A 22,311-nucleotide genomic window follows, 5' to 3' on the forward strand; every position below is an offset into this window, starting at 1 on the left:
TTTCTGTTTTGTACTATGATCCGTTTCTTCCGATGGCTCATCTCGTTGATATTTAGGAAGGTATGCATAAAATATATATTTTACTATCGGTCCTGGGATGAAAAAATATAAAATTCAATTTGTCTTATCAGTCTTATCTACTCTTTGTTATAGTTATAACGTTACAACCATGTTACAACAGGTTCACAACATAATATCCTTGATTATGTATAAATAGATATACAATGAGGGCTTAGTAAAATCCTGTATTCTAAGATGGCGCCTTGCCCGTTTTGCATTTTTGTATTCCCCTACGATTTTCTTAGAGGGGAATCCGTTAAACCCATGGTACAAAGAATACAAGGTATGATATTGCGCAGGTTGGTCGCTACGTCACAGGTAAAGTCGTCACAGGTGATAACAGGCGCTATTGGTCAGCACGCTACGCGCGCCAGTTCAAATCGTTAAGATATTGTTATAAACCTGTTTTTTTGTTTATATACCGTCATTGAATTATCGCTAAGCAAGTTACTGTGGAGCAGTGCGTAAGGAGTCGGGCTAGAAAGCGAGAGACCGGAGTTCGAATCTCGGCCGGGACATAACTTTTTATTTATTTTTTTAAATACTGTTGTATTCTATAGTTTTTTTTGTAGTATAAAAAAAGAACTATTTATTCTGTTATTTTTTAATCTCCGTTATTAATATAAATTGATTGTTGGTACAATACCTCATTTAATATAAAATAATCTACTTTTTGAAATGTATCGGGCCCTAATTGTACCTAAAAGTAATATATTTTTAGTGATATACCATATTGTAAACTATTTAATATTTCAGTCACTTAAAAAGCTAATTTGCATTGAATAATTGTCTACCATTAAAGGAAATTTGAGCTATAATATAATCCTCGATGGGCATATTCTGGGTATGCAAATACTTCCTCTAAATTTTGGGTGTCGTTCAACCAATTTATTCTCAAAACCTGAAACATCTACATATAAAAAGAAGCACAGGTCACTAATTACAATAAACTTCACCCTTGGAATTACTTCTATCATAATTACAATACGTTCATCTGCATTGGCATTTTCTACTTTTCGATGGGAAACAATAAACTTCCCAACATTTTTTAAATGATGTAATAATTCCTCTTGTGGTTACTTTTCCATAGATAACCTCATCTCTGTCCTCATGTGAATTCAGAGGCAATGAACATGAAAATTATTTACCATAACATCGCAAACTAAAAACCTAATAAAGAATTTTATACCGAATATAGAAATAAATTTAGTATTCTTACCTATTATCGACCAAATCCATGTTAATAGGTAATTATTATTTTTAAATATATTTTTGGAACTGCTGGTTTTAGTAATTATTAAATTAAATGAACTAAAAAGTCTTAAAAATAAACAATTCTTAACCATAACCCCAAAAAATGCAGATCTGTCAACTTTCTTTATTTTTTATTTATTCATTATTTTCATAGTGACGTCACAGGTGGTATGCGCGAACTATGGAGTGTAGAGGTAGCGCGAACTGAACGAAATTGGAGCCGCTATCGATGATACCTTGTATTCTTTGTACCATGCATACCATGCGTTAAACCCGCCCATCGTTCAAAAATGGAAGGGCGCGAGGTCACATCTATTGGGCTACTTATTAGCACGTTTCACGCATGTTTTACGAAAATAGCTTTATCCTTGTTTGTTTCAACTGTGACAAGAAAAAAGGAAAAAAAGTCATATTCGTTTCTAAATTCAGAAGTGTCTAGTCCTAGCAGTCAACTATTAAGCTTGACCAATCAGGTTGGTTAGCGTGGTTATTTGGAGTGTGTTAATTCATTTGTGTTTGTCAAAAACTCTAACGTGATTGGTCGGGCTTAACAGTTGCCTGCTAGGGCTAGACACAAGTCTATTAATCCATCTATTAATATATAAACAAGGAAAGGGATAATATGTTCATAACAGCTCTAATAACGGTCATAGACAGATAACAGTGATAACAGGTTATAATTTCTATGGTTATAATATCCGGGATATAAATGTCGAAATTTTGAAAAGTAGTAAGCTAATTATATTATTATTTTCTTAAGATTTCCCCAAAGTATACGTATACAAAATTAAAAATAAACAAAAGCGGAGAAATACTGGGCAACATACCAAACAATAACAATAGGATGTTGGCATTCGCATAAAATGTAAACAGTTCCCCTGTGGGTATATCGTGATTCTTTAGTGTAAATTCCCAATATATTTGTTCAAAATGGTATTCTGTTGTGGTGTTCCTGGCTGTAGAAATACTAGCAAAGATGTGAAAACACATTGCCTACCAAAAGACTCTGAGGTAAGAATCTATCTATACTCAATTTTTATGTTATTAGGTATATCTTAATTCAGTCTATTTCAATTAAAAGTTTGTCTTAAAATTTCATTTTAACAATTCTACTAAAGTGTAGTTTTTCCATTATTCTGTTTTAGTAAATATTCTACTCTGTTATTTTATACTACTTAAAAAAAATATTTTTTTTGTTAAAATAAAATAATATAATAAGTATTGTTTTTATAGATAAGAAGAATCTGGTGCCAAGCATTAAATCGAATAGATTTAATAAATGTGAGCGATAGAAAACGGCATAATTTCAGGATATGTGATATTCACTTTTCAGAGGATTCAAAGTTTGCAATGGTTAGAAACAGAACAAATTTGAAATTTACTGCTGTACCCACTTTATATCTAGAAGGTAAAATAATGTTAATTAGACAAACCGAAATAAGCAAAGCTGATTATAATTAGTAGGTAGAAAAACAATTCCACTTAATAGAGAGTTTTTACTTTTTAGTAACCATGATCAATCTATGTATAGGTCTATTTTGATTTCAAATTTTCCATTTAGACCTCAGCTACTTTGCTGAGAAATTGAAAGCCTCTCTGCACCTTTATTATGGTTTTTAGAATGTTTTTTTTTCTACTGGAAATCATATTACAAAAGCCTCAGTAAAATTGTGGTTTATTAACTAGTTCATAAACTGTAGCAAAAACTCTAAAAAATACTTGTCATTAACAAGGCACCATACAATTAAAAAAAAAACGGCGTCAGCAATGGCTTGGACCTTTTTTTTTACCTGCAAACTATAGTCATTGCCCACCAAGCACAGTATAATATCTTTTATAATATATAATATATACAATATGATCGAAAACAAAACAGCTTCAGCGATGGCTATGAAATGAAGATCGCTGTCATGCTATATGTAAAATTATGTAGAGAATGTCATCGATGTTATTTACCAAACCAACTTGACGCCTTTTTTTTCGATCATACGGTACCTGTTTTTTATATAGCTTGCTTATTCCTTTAATTTTTTGTCCATGGAACAAGTGTTTTGTTCTAGTCGAAATATCCTCGGCTCGGAGCTAATATCTTAACATAATATGCATGAATACGAATTAATTGTCAAAATATAATATTGATATGCTTAATAAAAGTATTTTATATATTTTTTTATTATTTTAGGTGTTCCATCACAGATTGAGAAATTAGATACAATCTCAAATAATGTTGAAGTTGTCGAGGAAGGTAAGATTACATTATTAATAATTTGAGAAATATTTACCTGCTTTTGTTGCAGTTTTTAGCATACCATTTTTATTTTAGTTGCTCCGCCATTAGAAACATCTTTAAGTAACTTAACTTCAACTAGTCGTACAAGTCCCAAATTAACAGTAATTTCTCCTGTTACTTCTTCTCAAAGCGACACATTCAAGTGTACCCCAAAGAGAGTATTAATTAATATAAATAGACAAGATTGTAATGAACCAATTGATTTTGAAAAAATGAGAGATGTAATCAGACGAAGATTTTGATTTAAATTTGAGATTAATATAGTTTAAATATTTTATAGGCGACCATGGCCGATATAGTAAATTTTAGCAAAAGTCTAAGTAAGGAGAAGTTTATTACCTTTTTAGCTGGGATTCTCAAACTAAAGAGTAGTATAATGGAAACAATGAAGTATGAAGGAAAAAGTAAAAAGAGGAAAATAGAAAATTTACACATACCCAAATAAAAACTAAAAGTAAGGCTAAATTTTTTTTATATGTATATGTATACAAGGTGGTTCGAATTGTACTCGGGAAACTTCACCAGCGTATTCTGGAGATAAAAATAAGTAAAAAAGTTCGTATAAATTTATGTCCTAAAATGCTTCGTTTCGGAGATACAGGGTGTAGAAGTTTTATTGTTATTTCGGGTTTACCATATTATTTCTGGACTACCGTCGATATTTGGATGAAAATTGCTATCTGGGTGTTTCTTAAGGTACATTCAGGCTGACAGCGGCGCGTCCGATCGTTCAGGCTGGGAGCGTCAGCGCAGCGTCATAATATGCAAGCTTGTTTTTTAGGGTTTCAGTTTGTAAAATGGCTTCAAGGAGAGCAGTTTGTCTAATGTTATTGGAAACACCATATTTTATATTCAAATTACTTAGATTATTAATAGTTACTTAGATTAAAATACTTAGGTTTTATGTAATTTATTATTATTTCGTTAAACTAATTAATAGATTTAAGAATTTATATTTATAGGCATTAACACAACGAAGGCCAAATGAGAAGTAGATTTGACAATTAGAAGCCTTTATTCTGGTTTAATATATATAATTTAATATAAATATATATAATATATATATATATATATATATATATATATATATATATATATATATATATATATATATATATATAAATAGATAGTACATATAAAAACCTTAGATAAAATAGATAAAAACTAGCCAGACCAAATTCCTTTAATCTACAAAAATATTCACATTTTACAAACTAATAACTTTCATTTTAAGATTTAATCAAAATTGATATTTTAACACAGATAACATATAATCCAGATGGCCGGAACGGAACAGCATGTTTTCGATGAGACAGTTAGTTCCCTATTAATGACACAGAGGGCGCCTATAGCCAAATCTAATAATATTTTTAAAACGAACGAATTTGGAGCCACACCACGGCCACGCGATGTGAAGCGACGTAGCCGGTTGTTCACATTTATAAGCAAATTCCCGGTCAAACCCAGGGAAAATGTATATTCGGACTTTAATACTAGACAATTGGATATGAAAATACTAGTCGCAGTGGATGTTTGAAAGTCAGAATTTCTAGATGCATATATATGCTATTTATAGCCATGAATTTATAATTTAGATTTTATTTTTATTATTTGTCTCTTAATATTCATTAGCTGAAAATAAGGGTAAAGGTTATCTATATAGTAATAAATAAAATTTGGCACATAGGTTCCTTAAGTGATGTAAATGAGCACTAAGAAGGGATTTTTTGAAAATTCGACCGCTAAGGGGGTGAAATTAGGGATGAAAAGCTGCATAAAAATTTGTTAAAATCTGGTTTAAGAGTATGAAATTTTTCACGAGTGCTCCTTGACTGACGTAATTGAACACTAAGGGGCAATTTTTGGAAATTCGCTCGTTAAGGGGGTGATATGGGGGGTACTTTTGTATACAAAAAAAAGCATGTCCTAGGACTACGAAATTTTGCACAGAGGTGCCTTAAGTAGCGTAACTTAACAGTTCGATTATACAAAGCGATTTTAGGAAATTCTTCTACTAAGGGGTGAAACTGGGGGTGAAATTTTGCATACTTTTTTAAAATTAGTCCGAGGAGTTTGAAATTTGGAAATTGTTAATTAAGTGACGAAAGTGAGTACTCAGAAACGAATTTTGGACATTCATCCCCTAAGAAATAAGGGATGAAAATTGGTATAAAAATTTGTTAAAATCGGTTTTAGAAGTATGAAATTCTGCGTAGACGTTCCTTATGTAACTTAATTTAGCACTAAGAGGCAATTTTAGGAAATTTTCCCTCTAAGGGGGTGAAATGAAGGGTGAACGTTCTGAAAAAAAATCTGTCCTAGAAGTATGAAAATTTGCACAGAGGTTCATCAAGTGATGAAAGTTATACTCAGAAGCGAATTTTGGGCATTCATCCCTTAAGAAATAAGGGATGAAAATATGTACAAAAATTTGTTAAAATCGGTTTTAGAAGTATAAAATTGTTCGCAGACGTTCCTTATATAAGGTAATTTAGCACTAAGAAGCAATTTTTCGAAATTTTCCCTCTAAGGGGGTGAAATGAGGGGTGAACTTTCTGAAAAAAATCTGTCCTAGAAGTATGAAAATTTGCACAGAGGTTCCTCAAGTGATGAAAGTGAGTACTCAGAAGCGAATTTTAGGCATTCGCCCCATAAGAATTAAGGGATGAAAATTTGTACAAAAATTCATTAAAATCGGTTTTGGAAGTATGAAATTTTGCGCAGACGTTCCTTATGTAACGTAATTTAGCACTCAGGAACAATTTTTGGAAATTCGCCCTCTAACGGGGTGAAATGAGGTGTGGACGTTCTGAAAAAAATTGCTTGTTGTTGCTAAATTACGTTACATAAGGAACAAACAAAATTTCATACTTCTAAACCCGATTTTAACAAATGTTGTACAAATTTTCATCCCTTATTTCACTCTCTTAGGAGATAAATGTCCAAAATCCACCTGTACAAAATTCCACACTCGTAGGACTGTTAGTTTTAACTAACAATTTATTAAAGTGCAACTATATAAAAATTATACAGGGTGGCGCCTCTCATACGACTCGGAGGCTCCAAGGAGAACGACCAGTTCGTATTAAAATGAAATTTTGTGAGCATATGTAAGTTAATTCTGCGCACGTTTTAAAAATATAGAGCGTTCTACAGGGTGTCCCCAAAAAAAGTTACACATCAAATTTGTGTTTTTTTGTAACGGAATACCCCCTTTATTAATTAATTTTTAGATTCTAAGAGAAAAATAAAGGTGTATTTTATTAGGGAAGTATATGACTGAAATGTAAGGTTTTAGACTTACTTAAGATTTTGAAGAACAATTTTTAAATTTCAAGAAAAACTACCTAAATTGGAATTTACTCTATTGCACTTTAAATCAAATTAAACCCTGACCCATAAAGTTATACAGGGTGGGGCAAAATTAATGCTGAACATTGGTATAACCTGTATAACTCCTTTATTACCCACCCTGTATAACTCCTTTAGTTTAATTGAATCACCCAGAATATTATTCCGATATTCAATGGGAAATTCATGTCACTTCCAAATACTATTAAAGTTGCCGGCCTACCCCTCAAACAAAGATTTTCCTAGATATTTTCATTTCTATGATTTAGTGTGAATAGATCTTTATTATTTGATAAAATCTAGGGTGGCTGTGATATGTCTGACGTTACTTCAACATAGCTGTCAAATTAGTTCAACTTTAGCAACTAGTTATCATTTTGTGTCAGTTCGTCAGTTGAAACAAAAAAAAATCTAAGAAATTTTCCGAAAATAGAAACTTATCCTACATCAGAGAGAATTGATATGATTCTATTAGTTAGTTCCTGATTTTATCTAGTCTGGGCTCTTTTATTTGATTAACATATATCAAATAAAAAAGCCCAGACTAGACAGTGTTAACAAAACTCGACCAAACCAAACCAAACTATTGTCTGAAACTGCATTTTTTTACTTACTAAATATGAATTTTACTTTGTTTTGTTGATCTTTGAAAGGTGTATAAAGTCGAATCATTTTAGATTGGACATTTAAATTTTATGGGATTTTCGGGATCCCGGAATTTAATATCGGGATTTCGGAGATAAACATACACGCCGCCGGGATCCTGGGAGTTCGGGATTTCAGGAAACTCTAGTCGTGAGATTAATGATGTACAGATGCATGTCATGTTGATTTGGAAGTGACAATCGATAAGATTTATCATATAATTTTACATACCTATTAAACGACAGCGATCTTCATTTCCAAGCCCACTCCCATGCCTTTTTTTTCTATCGTACGGTATATTCACTAACTGCATTACCTACTTATAATTTATAACAGTTTATATTCACTGATTCATTTATAATTTGTATCCACTTAATATTACTTGATTTATCCATCGTAAACTTTGCATAGATATAGAAATATAACGATGGACAACTCTTAATGTGTTAAATTATACCCTACGATCGAAAAAAAAACGGCGTCCGATTGGTTTGGAAATGACGATCGATGACATTCCCCATATAATTTTACATATCAAATGACAGCGATCTTCATTTCATAGCCATCGCTGACGCCGTTTTTTTTTCGATCATACGGTATATGGTAAAAGCCATCGATCACCATTTCTAAGGTAACTTAACGCCGTATTTTTACATACAAAATGTGCAAAAAAATTCTATATGAATGAACTCACAATTTTCTATCCACTTTGTACATAAATTAGGATCTCTTGACGCATGAAACTTAAACACATGTACACCTGATTTCCGAGAAATCTACAATTGTAAAATTGACACTTATTACCAGATATTTTAATAATAATTATCACTAATCACACAGTTGTAATCAAAGACAGTCAAAGGTATATAGTATATTACCATCACAGATTACCATATATTACCCGGCTTTTAAAATATCCATTAAAAACAAAAAACAGTAACGACATATCTAAATATTCTATCCTTGTCGCATATGGTTCGTTCCTGTATTATTCTGTGATAAGGGAAGGAATAGAGATTTTCTGTGATAAGTGGTAAAGCTAGGTTTTCATATGTACAAATTTGGCAAACTTTCCAGGAAATTCGGTCATATTTTTATTATAAAATTATTTATCATAAACAAATTTATTGTAAAAAAAAATTTTGAACGTATATTCAAATTTTAAACGTTTCAATTAATAAATAACGTAAATCACTTTTAAATTAAATTTAAGAAAAAAAAATCAAAATTAATAAAACGTAAATCACTATAACAAATCATTATTTTAATTTCAAATTTATATTTCGAAGTTATATTACAAGTTATTTACTGTTGTCTTATACAGAGTATATCAAGACAAATGCGAAACTTTAAGGGGTGTATTCTTTGTTATTTGTCAACATTTTTAAAATAAGCTGAAGAGGTTGAAATAAACTATTTCTAATATTCGTTAATTTGACAAAAAACTGGAGCAACGATCTGGAAAAAATGGATAGATTTGTATATTTAGAACGTTTTTATGACTTGCAATTTTTCCATTAAATTCATTATTCGAAGTTAAAAAAAAATGTAAATCACTATGTATTGGGACCAAAAAATATTTTAGCAAAGAAGCTGTTCGCCTTAAAAACAGTTTTATTTTCTACTACTGTAAAATATTTTTACAAACGACATATAAAGATAATTGATTGACATACATGTTTTAAGCTACCCTTCCTAAATCTTCCTTAAAATAAAAAGATTAACAGATGGGAATACATATTATACCGCATGATCGAAAAAAAAACGGCGTCCATTTGGCTGGGAAATGACAATCGATGACATTTCCCATATAAATTTACATTTAAAATGACAGCGATCTTCATTTCATAGCCATCGCTGACGCCGTTTTTTCGATCATATGGTATATCAAATAAAGTATTATTAGAAAAGCTCACTAGATTGTTTTCTAGTAAAAAAGACCTTATTTTGTCACAACAGGTGACATTTTTTTGTTTTAAATCAAGTAGGTTTTAAAAAAACTACAATAGGTAAAAAAGTTTCTAAACAAATAGAATATCCAAATTAATTTATTTCCAATGACAATAATGTGTAAGTTTGTAATTAAAGTTAGTTAATAAGAATAATAGGTGTAGTATATTTCAACATCATTCACTGGTTTTAAAAACATCAAAAAATATGCATGTGTTTTCATAGTATAAATATGAATTGTTCCTTACGTTAGTTCTTATTGATATAAAAGCAAAAAAGTATAAAAATTAAAAGCTGCAATTTTATTAAAAATATGTTATTCTAACACATATTTTTTTAACTGTAATGTTCTAAATTGATCAAAATATAAATGTTATTTTTTTCCTAGGAAAAATAAAACTTCATAACTTAATTTCATAAATAAATTTATTTCTATTAAATTTTATAGAGCAATTTGTATTACAGTTTTATTTCACATATTTTGTAATACTGCTTCGGTGCAGTGCCCCATTGCTATCTGTGAGTTCATTTAAACTATGACGACACTACTGATCTAGAAGATAAAAATGTACCTAAGTACCTTAATATTATCATCAAAAATGACTAATTTTGTAAATTATTACCTATAATGGTTAGATGAGTTGTGAATGTAAACTTCTTTACACTGGTTTCTTGAAGTTAGGTGATATTAATTATCTTCGCATCATCATGGGCTCTAATCAACTGTAGAGTATTTGTCAATCAACCTGAAATATGTAATACTATTTACTTTATATTTACGAAAAATTATCATTTTCTTTTTATGAAAATTTTGAGTTTAAATTTAAATGTGATTAGAATAAATATACATCAGTATTAACATTTTATCACAGGTAATATTCTATATATTACCTGTGATTTTATGCTAAAATGTTTAGTTTTGTGAAAATATTACTTACCTATAATATTTAAACGAGTTCCTGAATGTACAATTTGTTTATCACGATGTCAAGTTCTAAATCTTGTATTGGTTGTCTAAAACTGTTTGATTTTGCTTAGTTATATTGTATCCTATATTTTATTAAACAAACTCCAAATAATGTTTACAATTACCTTCATCAGCCTTTATATCATTAAAGTTATTATTATCACTTATCATTATCAGTCATTATGTAGTTATTTGTTCATTTGTTGCTCTGTTTGCTCTGTTTGTTGTTTTTTTTCAAAGATCATTTTTGAGGTTAATGTCATATGAAACTTTTCGTAATTAGGCAACTGGTAAATGACGTGTGACGATAAATTAAAATAATAATGAACGTATTAAGTTAAATATTTATATATTAATTTAACTAGATATGTTAAATTAATTTCATGTTTATAAATTACATAATTTTTAATTTGGTATACCTTTTATTTTATATATATATTCATAATGAATTGAAATATATTTCGATATAACGTTTGGCAACCACGCGACATCTGTGCAAGAGAAGCAAAACCTCCCAAAAAAGTGAGAAAAGAAATCTAAAAATTTCAGATTATTCAAACGTCACTCCAATATTTTTCCAAATTGGAGTGAAATTAGGGTGACAATTTTTAACATGTAAGGAGCCATCTGGATTATGTGTTATCTGTGATTTTAATATATTACAATAAGTAAAAACAAATCCATTAGTTAATACCAGCCAAGGGAGAATTAAAAACGACTCTAATTGATCTTTTTCAATTGTGATACTTTTAGCGGGTATACAAAACCCATACAAAGAAATTTCGAAAGCTCTCATATATTTACTCGTACTGTAAAAAATACTTCTAGAAATACCTAGAAATTTAGGTATTTCTTCAGTAATCGATCAGGCAGATTTCTATTTTTATATTTACGTAATTTTCCATTCCACAGTGCTGGTCTTGCCTGTATTTCGGCAATTAGCACCTCTGTGTGCTGCTCAGACGCTATGACAACCACTGAATGACTGAACGCTAGAAATCTCGCCGAAAAACAATTCAGATTGAACTCGACGCTCGCGCAACGTCGAACGCGACGCTCTCTGCCTGAACGGTCTAATTTAAGTTAAAGGAATTGATTCCATTTCGTGACGAAGAGGACGCGACGCAAACGCGACGCGACGCTCGACGCTCCCAGCCTGAATGTTCCTTTAGCATGGTAAATTTGATTTCGATGTAAATATGGCTCCTACTTATAAGGGGACGCCACCTACATGGTTTTAACTGATTTGAAGAGTAATAACTTTTCGTCCGTACCTGTATAAAACTACTGAGTAAAAATATATATTTCCGTTTTTTTTATGTAAGAAACGTGGTAAAAATCGCTCCGAACAACCGTTTTCAAGATATTTGAAATGGAAATAGTCATGGAAGGGGGACACAAATAGGGACACAAATAGATCTTTAAGGTCGCAGTGATTACCCCCCCCCTCTCACTCATCTTACATTCTACGTAAAAAAATAGAGAAATGTACATATATTTTTTTACTCAGTGTAATACAGGTGCAGACGAAAAGTTATTACCCTTCAAAACAGCTAAAAATATGCAGGTGGCGCCCCCTACAAGTAGTCATACTGACATCGAAATCGAATTTCTCATACTAAAAAAACACCTTGACAGCAATTTCCATGCAAATATTGACTATAGTTTAGAAATTATTTGGAAAAAATCGAAATAAAAATAAAACTTCTACACCCTGTATCTCTGAAACAAATAATTTTAAGATATAAATTTATATGAACCGTAAGACTTATTCAAAGGTTTAAGACAATGATTAAAGAATCCAAGGACAAATAACACCCAAGAGCAAATTGTGACGATGTCACCAAACAGTACCGTGGCACATATTTTTCTTAACCTAGCTCTTTGAAGAGATATTTATATTTTTTGATAAATGTTTTGACTACGCATATGGTGTATACGTTGGTATCATTCTGTGGTATCATACTAATTAATTACGAAAAAAACGTATTAAAATGTTAACAAAAGGTACAAAACTAGTATCGACGTATGGGACAAATCAACTACATATAATATCAGAAAAATAATTATCGAATTCGATAAGAAAACTAAGAAAATGCTAAGAAGGTGGAGCGGACTGTTTATTTACCTATGCAACGTAACTCCAGGCTCTTTCTTATCGCTGCTGCTTTTACACTTGAAAGCTGAGCAACTAATCACCATTGTAATAAAGTTTATACAAAGTTCACTACACACAAACTATTAAAAATCGCAAAAATTGTCGCTGGTGAAATGATGACTTTGTTTACCATCAAAAGAATGGTGTCTAAGGTCACAAATTCTGCTGCAGCCCGTATATGGGCTTTACATATCCTTATATTCTTTAGTCATTGGTTTAAGATAAGTTTTTATATAAGGTTAAGATATAAATTTATATGAACTTATTTTTATCTGCAGAATATACTTTCACGAGTACAATTCGGACCACCCTGTATAATAGAAGTACAAGGATTTGTCTTCAAAAAAATATTTTACTTTTTAAGGATTTACCTTCAAAGAAATATTACACTTCTTCAAAGAGATTATACTTTTCTCTAACGAGCAAGCGCCTCCTCTCAATAGGTAAATACTACAATCGCTGTGAAATGCGACAGAGTTATAAGAGCATCGCGAATGTTGTTACGCGGGCTGGAAGATTTAAATTCATCTGGCATAAATAATTGTACAGATAGATACTAGTTCTAGTTTATTAATTGTTATTAAATAGTGTAGTGTTTCCTTTTGTAAATAAATTTTGTTAATTTAATGTGCCTTTACAATTTCCACACGAAACCCACGAAAATCGTAATAATGGTTAGAGCTTTAGAGGTTTTGTTTAGGTGAATTTTTTGAGCTGTTTTAAAAATTTGCGAACGTAATATATCATTGTTTTTATTAATAAAAGCAATTAATACCCCGAATGAAAACCCATACCACAATCGCCACAATCTGATTGGTCAAGATCGTTAATTTTGTAACTTTATTGTATAAAAGGTTCTCTCAGCGGTATAGAAATAAAATGAGCGTGAGTGTGCGCTCAAAATTCTAATCATGGTATAATAGTTTTCATGTTCTTGCAAGTTCTATAGGCTTGGTGCGTTCTATGTGCGTTCTCCGCTAGTGCTGCCACCATCGGCGAATCCCGTAAATAACCGAGTTATACACAAGGTTCGGAAGTAGTTAATTAAGACGTAATTTACCTGATTAACTACGTGTAGTTTATCCTCAAAATCTACGTCTTTTCCCATTCATTAACTACATGAAAACTACGTTAATAAACTATGTATTGATATTATGAATAATTTTCCTTTGTATGAGGTGTAGTGATAGAGATAATATTATTATGATGTAAATATTATATTTAAAGCCATATTTCTTCTGTTTTCTTAAATACATTATGTGTTTTTAAAGCTTCAACTTATTATATATTATAAACTCACCTCAAACCTTTGATATTTGAAAGTTACATACAGTACGTCTGTCCGTTCTGTAGCTACGGGGTATCCGTGAGAGGGGAAACGATATTCTCTCGATGTTTTTCGTAAAAAAATAGACGACGCGTCCCATCAATAAAAATTCAACAAATTTGCAAGTAGCCAATAAAATGAGTGGGCGGAGCGATTTGCGTTGACGCACTCGTCATATCGACGTATAAAATATATTGCTGTTTATTTAAATGTTTTTTGTCCGCATTCCTTTCATAGACACATATCCAGCAGATGTACTGTATATAGGTTACATAAACTACACCCTCTACATAAACTACATTAATGTAGTTTATGTAGTTTTTAAAAGTAACATGTAGTTTTTCGAACCCTGACTCCTCATCATTTCTCCCTCTATATCTCTGGGTTCTCTTTTTTCCTTTACTGACATTTGACCGGTATGACTGGCAATGTTGCCAACCATATTTTTTTTAAAGGCTTAAGCTACTAGGACTATCCCAAGAACAGTTAACCTAATAGGACTGCTCATTCAGCCAAAAGTGTCCGCCAGGCATGCCGCCAGGTGCATGCGAAAACTACTCGCTTTGTGACGTCATTGTAGCCCTTGTTATGGTTATTAGTCCTTATCCGGCAACCAATAATACACACACGTGCATTATTGGTTACCGAATGCAAAACGTTCATTATTTAGTTTATTTATTTAAACACCTTACATGTATGCAGTATAGAAAATTAACTGTATAAATCGTATTAAATACTCGGATAATGCATTTTTAAGAACAGCAGTTCCTAGCATCACCTTTTGCAACTTTCTTTTTAGAGTACTTCCATATTTTGCTTTAAAATAATTAATAAACAAAATCGTGGGCACTTAGTATGCACTTTGTCACAATCCACAACACAAAATGAACGTATTTATACACTCTATAGCTCTAAAAACTTTAAAGACACCTTTTTCACATTTAAAATTGACAAAATAATTAACTCAAAATTTCTCAGCTGTTATTTTTATAAGTTTACCATAGGCAACTAATAATACACACTATCTAGTGATCGAGAACTATCGATAGCCTATCGATATTTATCGATAGTTTATACTATCGAAAACTATCGATATTATATTTCTGACCATCGATAGTTTTCGATAATTATGTCTTTATTACTATTTACCAGTTTCAATAAAGAAAAGACATTCAGGTTTAATTTTTTTTATCACAACCAATCGGTTCTTTAACATAGGCTGAAAATAAATAAGAATCTTCTTTTAAACGAGTTTTCGGAGCAGTTAGTCAATCCGCAATATGTCATTATTGTCCAAATTATCAAATGTCGTGTCAACACTGTCAACGTTAACTGTCAAGTGTCAACTTTAACGTCAAACGTCAACTTCAAGCTTACGGCCAACGGAATTTTGAACCTAATCTGGCATTTTTGCTTTGCATTTTGCAATTTAATATATATGTGATAAACAATAATAAACATAAATCAAAATATAAAAAAAACGTATGTGATGTGTGATGTGTCCATTCCATTTGCAGGCGGTGATTTAATATAAAAATGTTATTTAAAGAGTCTGGGTTAGTTTTTTAGGTCAATGATCTCCCACAAAACATAATTTATTTAAAAAATAACCTAAAAACTGGTAAACTCACCAATTATTATGACTATCGAACACTATCGATAATGATCGATGGTCAAAGGACCGACTATCGATAATTATCGATAGTTCTCGACCACTAACACTATCTACACACTATCATGACAAGGCCACGAAGGCTTTGACGGACTATCCGGCCTGTTAACAGAGTGTTAATCAATACCGAAATGATACCGAAACAGGATTCATCTGAAGCAGGTCTGTGATTTCTATCATAATTAGTTCAATTCATAATACACTTTAATACCTATATGGATTTTGTTAACTGTCATAAGGCTGTCATATACATATGAAAGCTACAGCCTACAGCCAGGGTTCAGAAAACTACATGTTACTTTGAAAAACTACATAAACTACATTACATGTAGTTAATGTAGTTTATGTAAATTATGTATGTAACTTTCAAATGTCAAAGGTTTGAGGTGAGGTTATAATAAGTTGAAGCTTTAAAAACACATAATGTATTTAAGAAAACAGGAGAAATATGGTTTTAAATATAATATTTACATCATATTATCTCTATTACACCTCATACAAAGGAAAATTATTCATAATATCAATACATAGTTTATTAACGTAGTTTTCATGTAGTTAATGAACGGAAAAAGACGTAGTTTTTGAAGAAAAACTACACGTAGTTAATCAGGTAAATTACGTTAATTAACTACTTCCGAACCCTGCCTACAGCCTCTGGCCTTAGATTAACACCTCTGGCTACAGCATTCTGTGAGCTACAGAACAAGAGTTGCTTATTGAAAACTGTCACGTCAGTAACTTCATATTTGACAAACAAGGACAAACACAATTCTATGTTCTGTGGCTGAAATATAAATACACATCAACGTCAACCGCTAGAATTATTATTATAGGATATAATAAATATAAATAATTATAATTTATTAAAACTTATATATAGAGAAAAGAAACTAAAATGGCAAGTATATTACCCACTAATAATTTATTAATTTCTATTTTTTCTATCAATAACTCATTTGATTTATCTTTAAAAATATTGTGTCACACCCATTTTAACTATTATATTTTAATGAGAACTAATAAAAATTCAGTATATTATTACATGCTTATCTCTATTAATGAATATTTGAATGTTATAGGGAGACAAATTTGACTGTGCATTAGACCTTATGAGGAGATTGCCACCCCAACAAATAGAGAAAAATCTAAGTGATCTTATAGATTTAGTTCCCAGCTTGTGTGAGGATTTGTTATCATCTGTTGATCAGCCTTTAAAAATTGCTAAAGATAACCAAAACGGAAAAGATTATTTATTGTGTGACTACAACAGAGATGGTGATTCATACAGGTGTGTAATATATTTGTTTTGATTGTTCTCAGATTAGTTCACCTTTGAATAAAAAGATTAAGGAAGAAGCATATCAACAAACTTAAGTGGAGCCCAATGGGAGATTAATATGGCAAACTTAAATTCCGTTTATAATAATTCAGTTTATCAGTGCCATTCTAATTTTATTTAAAATGTAGGGTAGATTCAATAATTTATTATTTTTGATTTATGTCTTTGAATAAGAAGACTAAGGAAGGAGCATATCAAAAATCTTAGGTACACCGCGATGGGCCTCAAATATGGCCGACTTAAATTCCGGTTTATCAGTGTCGTTCTAATTTTATTTAAAAAATGTAAAACTATGATGTAGGGTAGACGTGGAGTAGACTCAATAATTTGTTGTTTTATTTTACGTTGTGAATTAATGTTGGTAGTTATTAAAATTGTTATAAAAATATAAAATTCTAATAAAAATAGATAAGTTATAATAAGTATTTATTACCACAAACATCCGATACGCTACTGAAGCAGGTAAGTCAAATTAACGTATCTAAATTCTTTGACATCTAATCTTTGAAAAGTAATAAATAAAAGCTAAAATGCAAGAAAAATATATAATTTAGTTCATTTAAGTGAATTTCATAGATGATTGGTTTACTACACGTATGTATATTATATAGTCACTTACTAGCGAAAAGTTGTTCCATTATTTCACTCAATTTTTGCCGAGATCTACCGCACGCTACACAACCAACTATTTTAGAGTCTTTCGATAAATCGCGATAGTGTCAGTGTTAATTTAAGTGCTGCCACAATTTCCATCTAGATTTACTACCTTTATACAACTATCAGTAGTAGAATAAATAATAAATAACATAAAATAAGCTCCGTAAAGACTGACAAATCCACAAAATTTCAAATCAAATTCAAATGTGTCAAATGAATCCTCAAACAGAACTGTCAAGGATCCCCACCCTAGAGTGCTTTTATGGCGCTTTTTCCGCCCACCATGCATGAATACATGGATAGCATTATGCTCCTTCCTTAGTCTTCTTATTCAAAGATTTATGTTGTCAATAGGTAAATATTTTAGAAAGATTTCTATTAGATATAGATAAGTTGTAATAATTATTTAATAACCAGATAAGCTATTGAAACATCAAATTGTAGAATCCCAATTATTTTTAGTAAATAAAAGCAAATATGCATGAAAACATAATTAGTTAATTCTAAATGAATTTCAAAATTGATTAGTATACTACACATAACATATTTTATATAGTTACAGTTACATATTGTATACAGTTACAGTAAAAAGTGTCTTTTATGATACACATAGATTCAAACAACTATTTTCTAGATCTCCATGGTCCAATACATATTATCCACCACTGGATGATGGTCAAATGCCTTCTGAAAGATTAAGAAAACTGGAACTCGATGCCAATAATGCCTTTGATTTATATAGAGAAATGTATTTTGAGGGTGGTGTAAGTTCAGTTTATTTTTGGGATTTAGATCATGGATTTGCCGGTAATAAACTTGTCAATAATTATAAAAAAGTACTCATCTCATGAATTGATTTAGGTGTTATTCTAATCAAGAAGACTGGAGATGGCAGTAAAAAAATTAAGGGATGTTGGGACTCTTTGCATGTTGTTGAGGTTCAGGAAAAAAGTTCTGGTCGTACTTCTCATTATAAAATGACATCTACGGCTATGTTATGGCTACAAACTAATAAACCAGGATCTGGTACTATGAATCTAGGAGGAAGTTTAACTAGACAGGTATGGCTATAAATGTTTAAAAGCATTATATTTCCTGTTGGAAAATGCTTGAGAATTTATTTTTAACAATGTTCCCCGAGAACTAAGAAAATAGGTTGGAAAATCAATCTTCCTTAAATTCTATTCTGAATTTTCTAATACTGTTTTAGACAGAGCAAGATGCTGCAGTTAATGAAAATAATCCTCATATTGCTAATATAGGAAAAATGGTCGAAGACATGGAAAATAAAATTCGAAATACACTAAATGAGATCTATTTTAGCAAGACTAAAGACATAGTAAACAGCTTAAGATCAGTAAGTATAATAATTCCTCATTGAAACAGATACCTACACTAATAAATAAATAAATCTAGGTTCAGCCCTTAACTGAGAGCAGACAACAGGATGCTTTAAGACAGGATTTAGCTGCTGCTTTGCAAAGAAGGCATAACAGAGGTGACAATTGATGCCTTCAAATCTATTATTTCAATTGTGAAGAGGTTTAAGAAAATGCTGTCTGGTTTAATAAGGGGTAACACAAGAGAGGATTGTTTATTTGAGCCTAAATTGTTAAAAATAGAATTGTGATTGTTATATAAATCATTAATAGTCTACAAATTGAAGAATGTGACGATTAGAAAGTGCTACTTTTTTGTTATGGTTTATTTTAATATTTATTACATGGGTGTGTCCCCATAGCAACTATTGACAAAATAGGTTTTTAGTAATATGTTATCAAATACCTTTAATCAATTTATCAATTATAGTTTCTACATAACATTTAACTGCTTTATTACATAAGCTCAACTTTTCTAACAAAATAGTATAATTTCTTAAGTTATCCTATAGTAAAAATAAGAATATATAAAGTCATTTTTTTATAGTCCATTGTTTTATTGAAATTAAATTGGGATTGGTACTTCTTTAGCTACTGCAATCAATATCTGCTCTGTATTCCAACCAACGTTTTTAATATTCTTTGATACTGAACACCATAGTTCTCCATGATGTGGTTCAGCTGCTAAACATCTTTGTATAATTTCCTCCCTCTTTTCTTTAGTACCATGTAATTGTTCAAAGCGTAACCTAAACAAAAAAAATGCCTATATTACTAAATGCATCATAACTCATAACCGCTAAAGAAATTTATCATAGAATTAATGGAAAATCCATTAGGATCTACAAAGAAAGCTGGTGATCAGTATGACTATCAAAATTAATATATAAAATATGTGGCTGAAAGATTCATAGGCCACATATTTTGAATTTTTTAAGTATTCTTTGACAAATTTGAAATTAAATCTGCGTTTTTAATTAGAATGGAAATGATAAATGAACCAAAATCAGGTATAGTTCGTAGTTTCGTAGTCGCATTACTGGCGTAACTTTTTATAGCATAAACACATCTAATCTAAACATAAATGCACAAATCTGCGTTTTTTTTATTATTAAATAGAACTTTTATTTAATAATCTGCAGTATACACAATCAATTATTATTGTGTATGCTGTGCGTCTCTAAAGTGGTTCACCCACTATAACTTTTATTTTTATAAAGAAATTACTACAACTTTTAATTTTTAAATGACACCCTCGGTATTTTTTTTTAATTTATTCCATAGAAAATAGCACTCTGAATAGAATGACATATGATATGTCAACTTCTGACATTTTCGCATATGGTTTATTTAAAATTGTAACATGCGGTTCATAACGACAATTTGACTCTAAAATACCAAATGTGTGGTACCAAATTATTTGCAAAAAATGCCTTTTCCAAATATGCTAATGTTCCCCTTGTTCCATTTGAAAAATTGAGATATGATTAAAAATACGATTTGGACATCTTTAACCGGCCAGAACAAGACACGAAAAACATTATAAGATAAAATCTATTTTTCCAAGAATCCTTGATTAAAAATTAGTATTTTTAACACAGCCATGGCATTGTAGATTGAAATCTTAAATACGATTTTTTTAACAAAAATGTCAAAATGATGTCAGTCTATTCAGAGTGTCATTTTCGATCCAGTAAAATAAAAATATAACGAGGGTGCCGTTTAAAAATCAAAAGTTGTAGTCATTTCCGGTGAAACAGGAAGTGATCGAAAACAATTGAATACGTCAATCAATCCTAATTTATGTCATATACTAACGTACCAACTCTCGTTTTTTTTATCTGAAAAAATAAAAAAATTATAGCCGCGGTGAGCCACTTTCGAGACGCACCCGGTATACTTTGTCTCCATAGTAAATAATTTTACCACGATATCTAGAGGGCACTGTTTGACATAACAGATATTGCGCGTTTGCATAAACAATTAAATGGCAACCTATGTTTCTTTTTGTACACATAACTACAGTTTGTTCAACTCCAAGATGCACCAAACGCAACTAAATTAGAGGTGTGTATACTCTGTTTTTTTTCTCAGGTAAGATTTCGACAGACGATGACAGAAGAAGAGCAGATGATGTCCCATATTAATCTATTTATTTTTTTAATAATTTTTAAGTTAACTATGGATGGGTTTAAATATAAATCCGTCATGCGTCGTCTCTTGTTGTTTTTAACCAGTTTTATTGGTATATTTCAAAAATGACAGATCGTGTTTCAATTTTATTGGTTTGACGGAACGATGAACGACAAACGGACGCCGATGCGTATGAACTCGCCTTTAGATTTTTGACGCTTGTCAAAGTCTTGCTAAATTAGAGGTTATAATTTTGTGTCAACTTTTGTCAGTTTTGTCAAATACCCTGCGTTTTGGAAGATGATGCATTTTGATTCGTGTTATTACGTGTGTTTTGTGTCTTTTGAAGTCAAGTGGAGGAAAAATCGAGTGAAAATTAACTGTAGACCCAGAGCACAGTTTATGGTTAATACTCGCTGCCCAGGCAAAAAGTCTTATACACCAATAAAGTTACCATCATTAAAGTTCGTATACCATCTCGTCGTAGATAAGTGCATCTCGAATATGGTAGAAGGACCATACTAAACACATACTAAAAACTGGAGTAGCTGTAAAATATCGACATCACACGATACGTAAATAATGGATTTTAGTACTGCACAAGAAAAATAATGCCAAAGGTACTGGTTTAAAAAATTAAGATTAAAGTTAATTAATCAACCTTTAAGGTACCTATAAAATTTGGTAAGTGTTATTAATAAAAAAAGTCTTCTTTAACACATACCGTTTTTTATTAAATTAAATAACTCGATTACATTTTTTCAGTTTTATGCAGTTTTTTTCACAATATTTTGAAGTAATCACTTGTCAGTCAAATTTTAAATATAATAATTTCCTGCTATGCGTTCCAGTTGTACCAACTTATTTCTTTGTAAAATAAAATAAACTACTTTGAAATTAAAATGACAGACACATCTATCACTGTCAAGGATCTTCTCGTTGGACAGACTATAGTTCGTGAACGAACTAGTTCCAATGAACTATTCCGACCCCGGAATGAAAGGAACTAGTTCCTGGTTTCTCAAAGAACTGGTTCCTCAGGACCTGTTCCGGGATCGAGACTGTGACCGATAAAGAATAATACTATGCGACGGATCAGCTAGCGCGCGTAGCTCGATGGTAGGCAGAG

General features: G+C 30.9%; 4 protein-coding genes across 4 annotated transcripts in view; 2 read left to right on the forward strand and 2 right to left on the reverse strand.

Moving 5' to 3' along the window:
- Positions 1-3,680, reverse strand: part of LOC115879214 (chitinase domain-containing protein 1) — a 45,138-nt gene extending 41,458 nt beyond the window's left edge. The window contains exon 1 of the mRNA XM_030895910.1: positions 3,597-3,680. Within this exon, the coding sequence (XP_030751770.1) occupies positions 3,597-3,621 (25 nt within the window). The 5' untranslated portion in view covers positions 3,622-3,680. The remainder of the gene's footprint in view (positions 1-3,596) is intronic.
- Positions 1-19,570, forward strand: LOC115879216 (F-actin-capping protein subunit beta). Its single transcript, XM_030895912.1, has 6 exons — positions 1-60; positions 16,754-16,962; positions 18,305-18,477; positions 18,532-18,731; positions 18,881-19,027; positions 19,087-19,570. The coding sequence occupies exons 1-6, from the start codon at positions 16-18 to the stop codon at positions 19,177-19,179; spliced, it is 867 nt and encodes a 288-aa protein (XP_030751772.1). The 5' UTR covers positions 1-15; the 3' UTR covers positions 19,180-19,570.
- Positions 2,044-13,302, forward strand: LOC115879217. The gene is made up of 6 exons (XM_030895913.1): positions 2,044-2,325; positions 2,548-2,722; positions 3,497-3,559; positions 3,638-3,825; positions 3,885-4,058; positions 13,040-13,302. Exons 1-5 carry the CDS (start codon positions 2,245-2,247, stop codon positions 4,047-4,049), a joined length of 672 nt encoding a protein of 223 aa, XP_030751773.1. The 5' UTR covers positions 2,044-2,244; the 3' UTR covers positions 4,050-4,058; positions 13,040-13,302.
- LOC115879211 (pre-mRNA-processing factor 6) overlaps positions 19,488-22,311 on the reverse strand; it is a 21,127-nt gene continuing 18,303 nt past the window's right edge. Inside the window, exon 16 of the mRNA XM_030895905.1 lies at positions 19,488-19,798. Coding sequence (XP_030751765.1) covers positions 19,615-19,798 — 184 coding nt within the window. The 3' untranslated portion in view covers positions 19,488-19,614. The remainder of the gene's footprint in view (positions 19,799-22,311) is intronic.

The sequence above is a fragment of the Sitophilus oryzae genome, unplaced genomic scaffold (genome assembly GCF_002938485.1).
Source record: "Sitophilus oryzae breed Bouriz unplaced genomic scaffold, Soryzae_2.0 scaffold_1576_pilon_pilon, whole genome shotgun sequence".
Taxonomy (NCBI): domain Eukaryota; kingdom Metazoa; phylum Arthropoda; class Insecta; order Coleoptera; family Curculionidae; genus Sitophilus; species Sitophilus oryzae.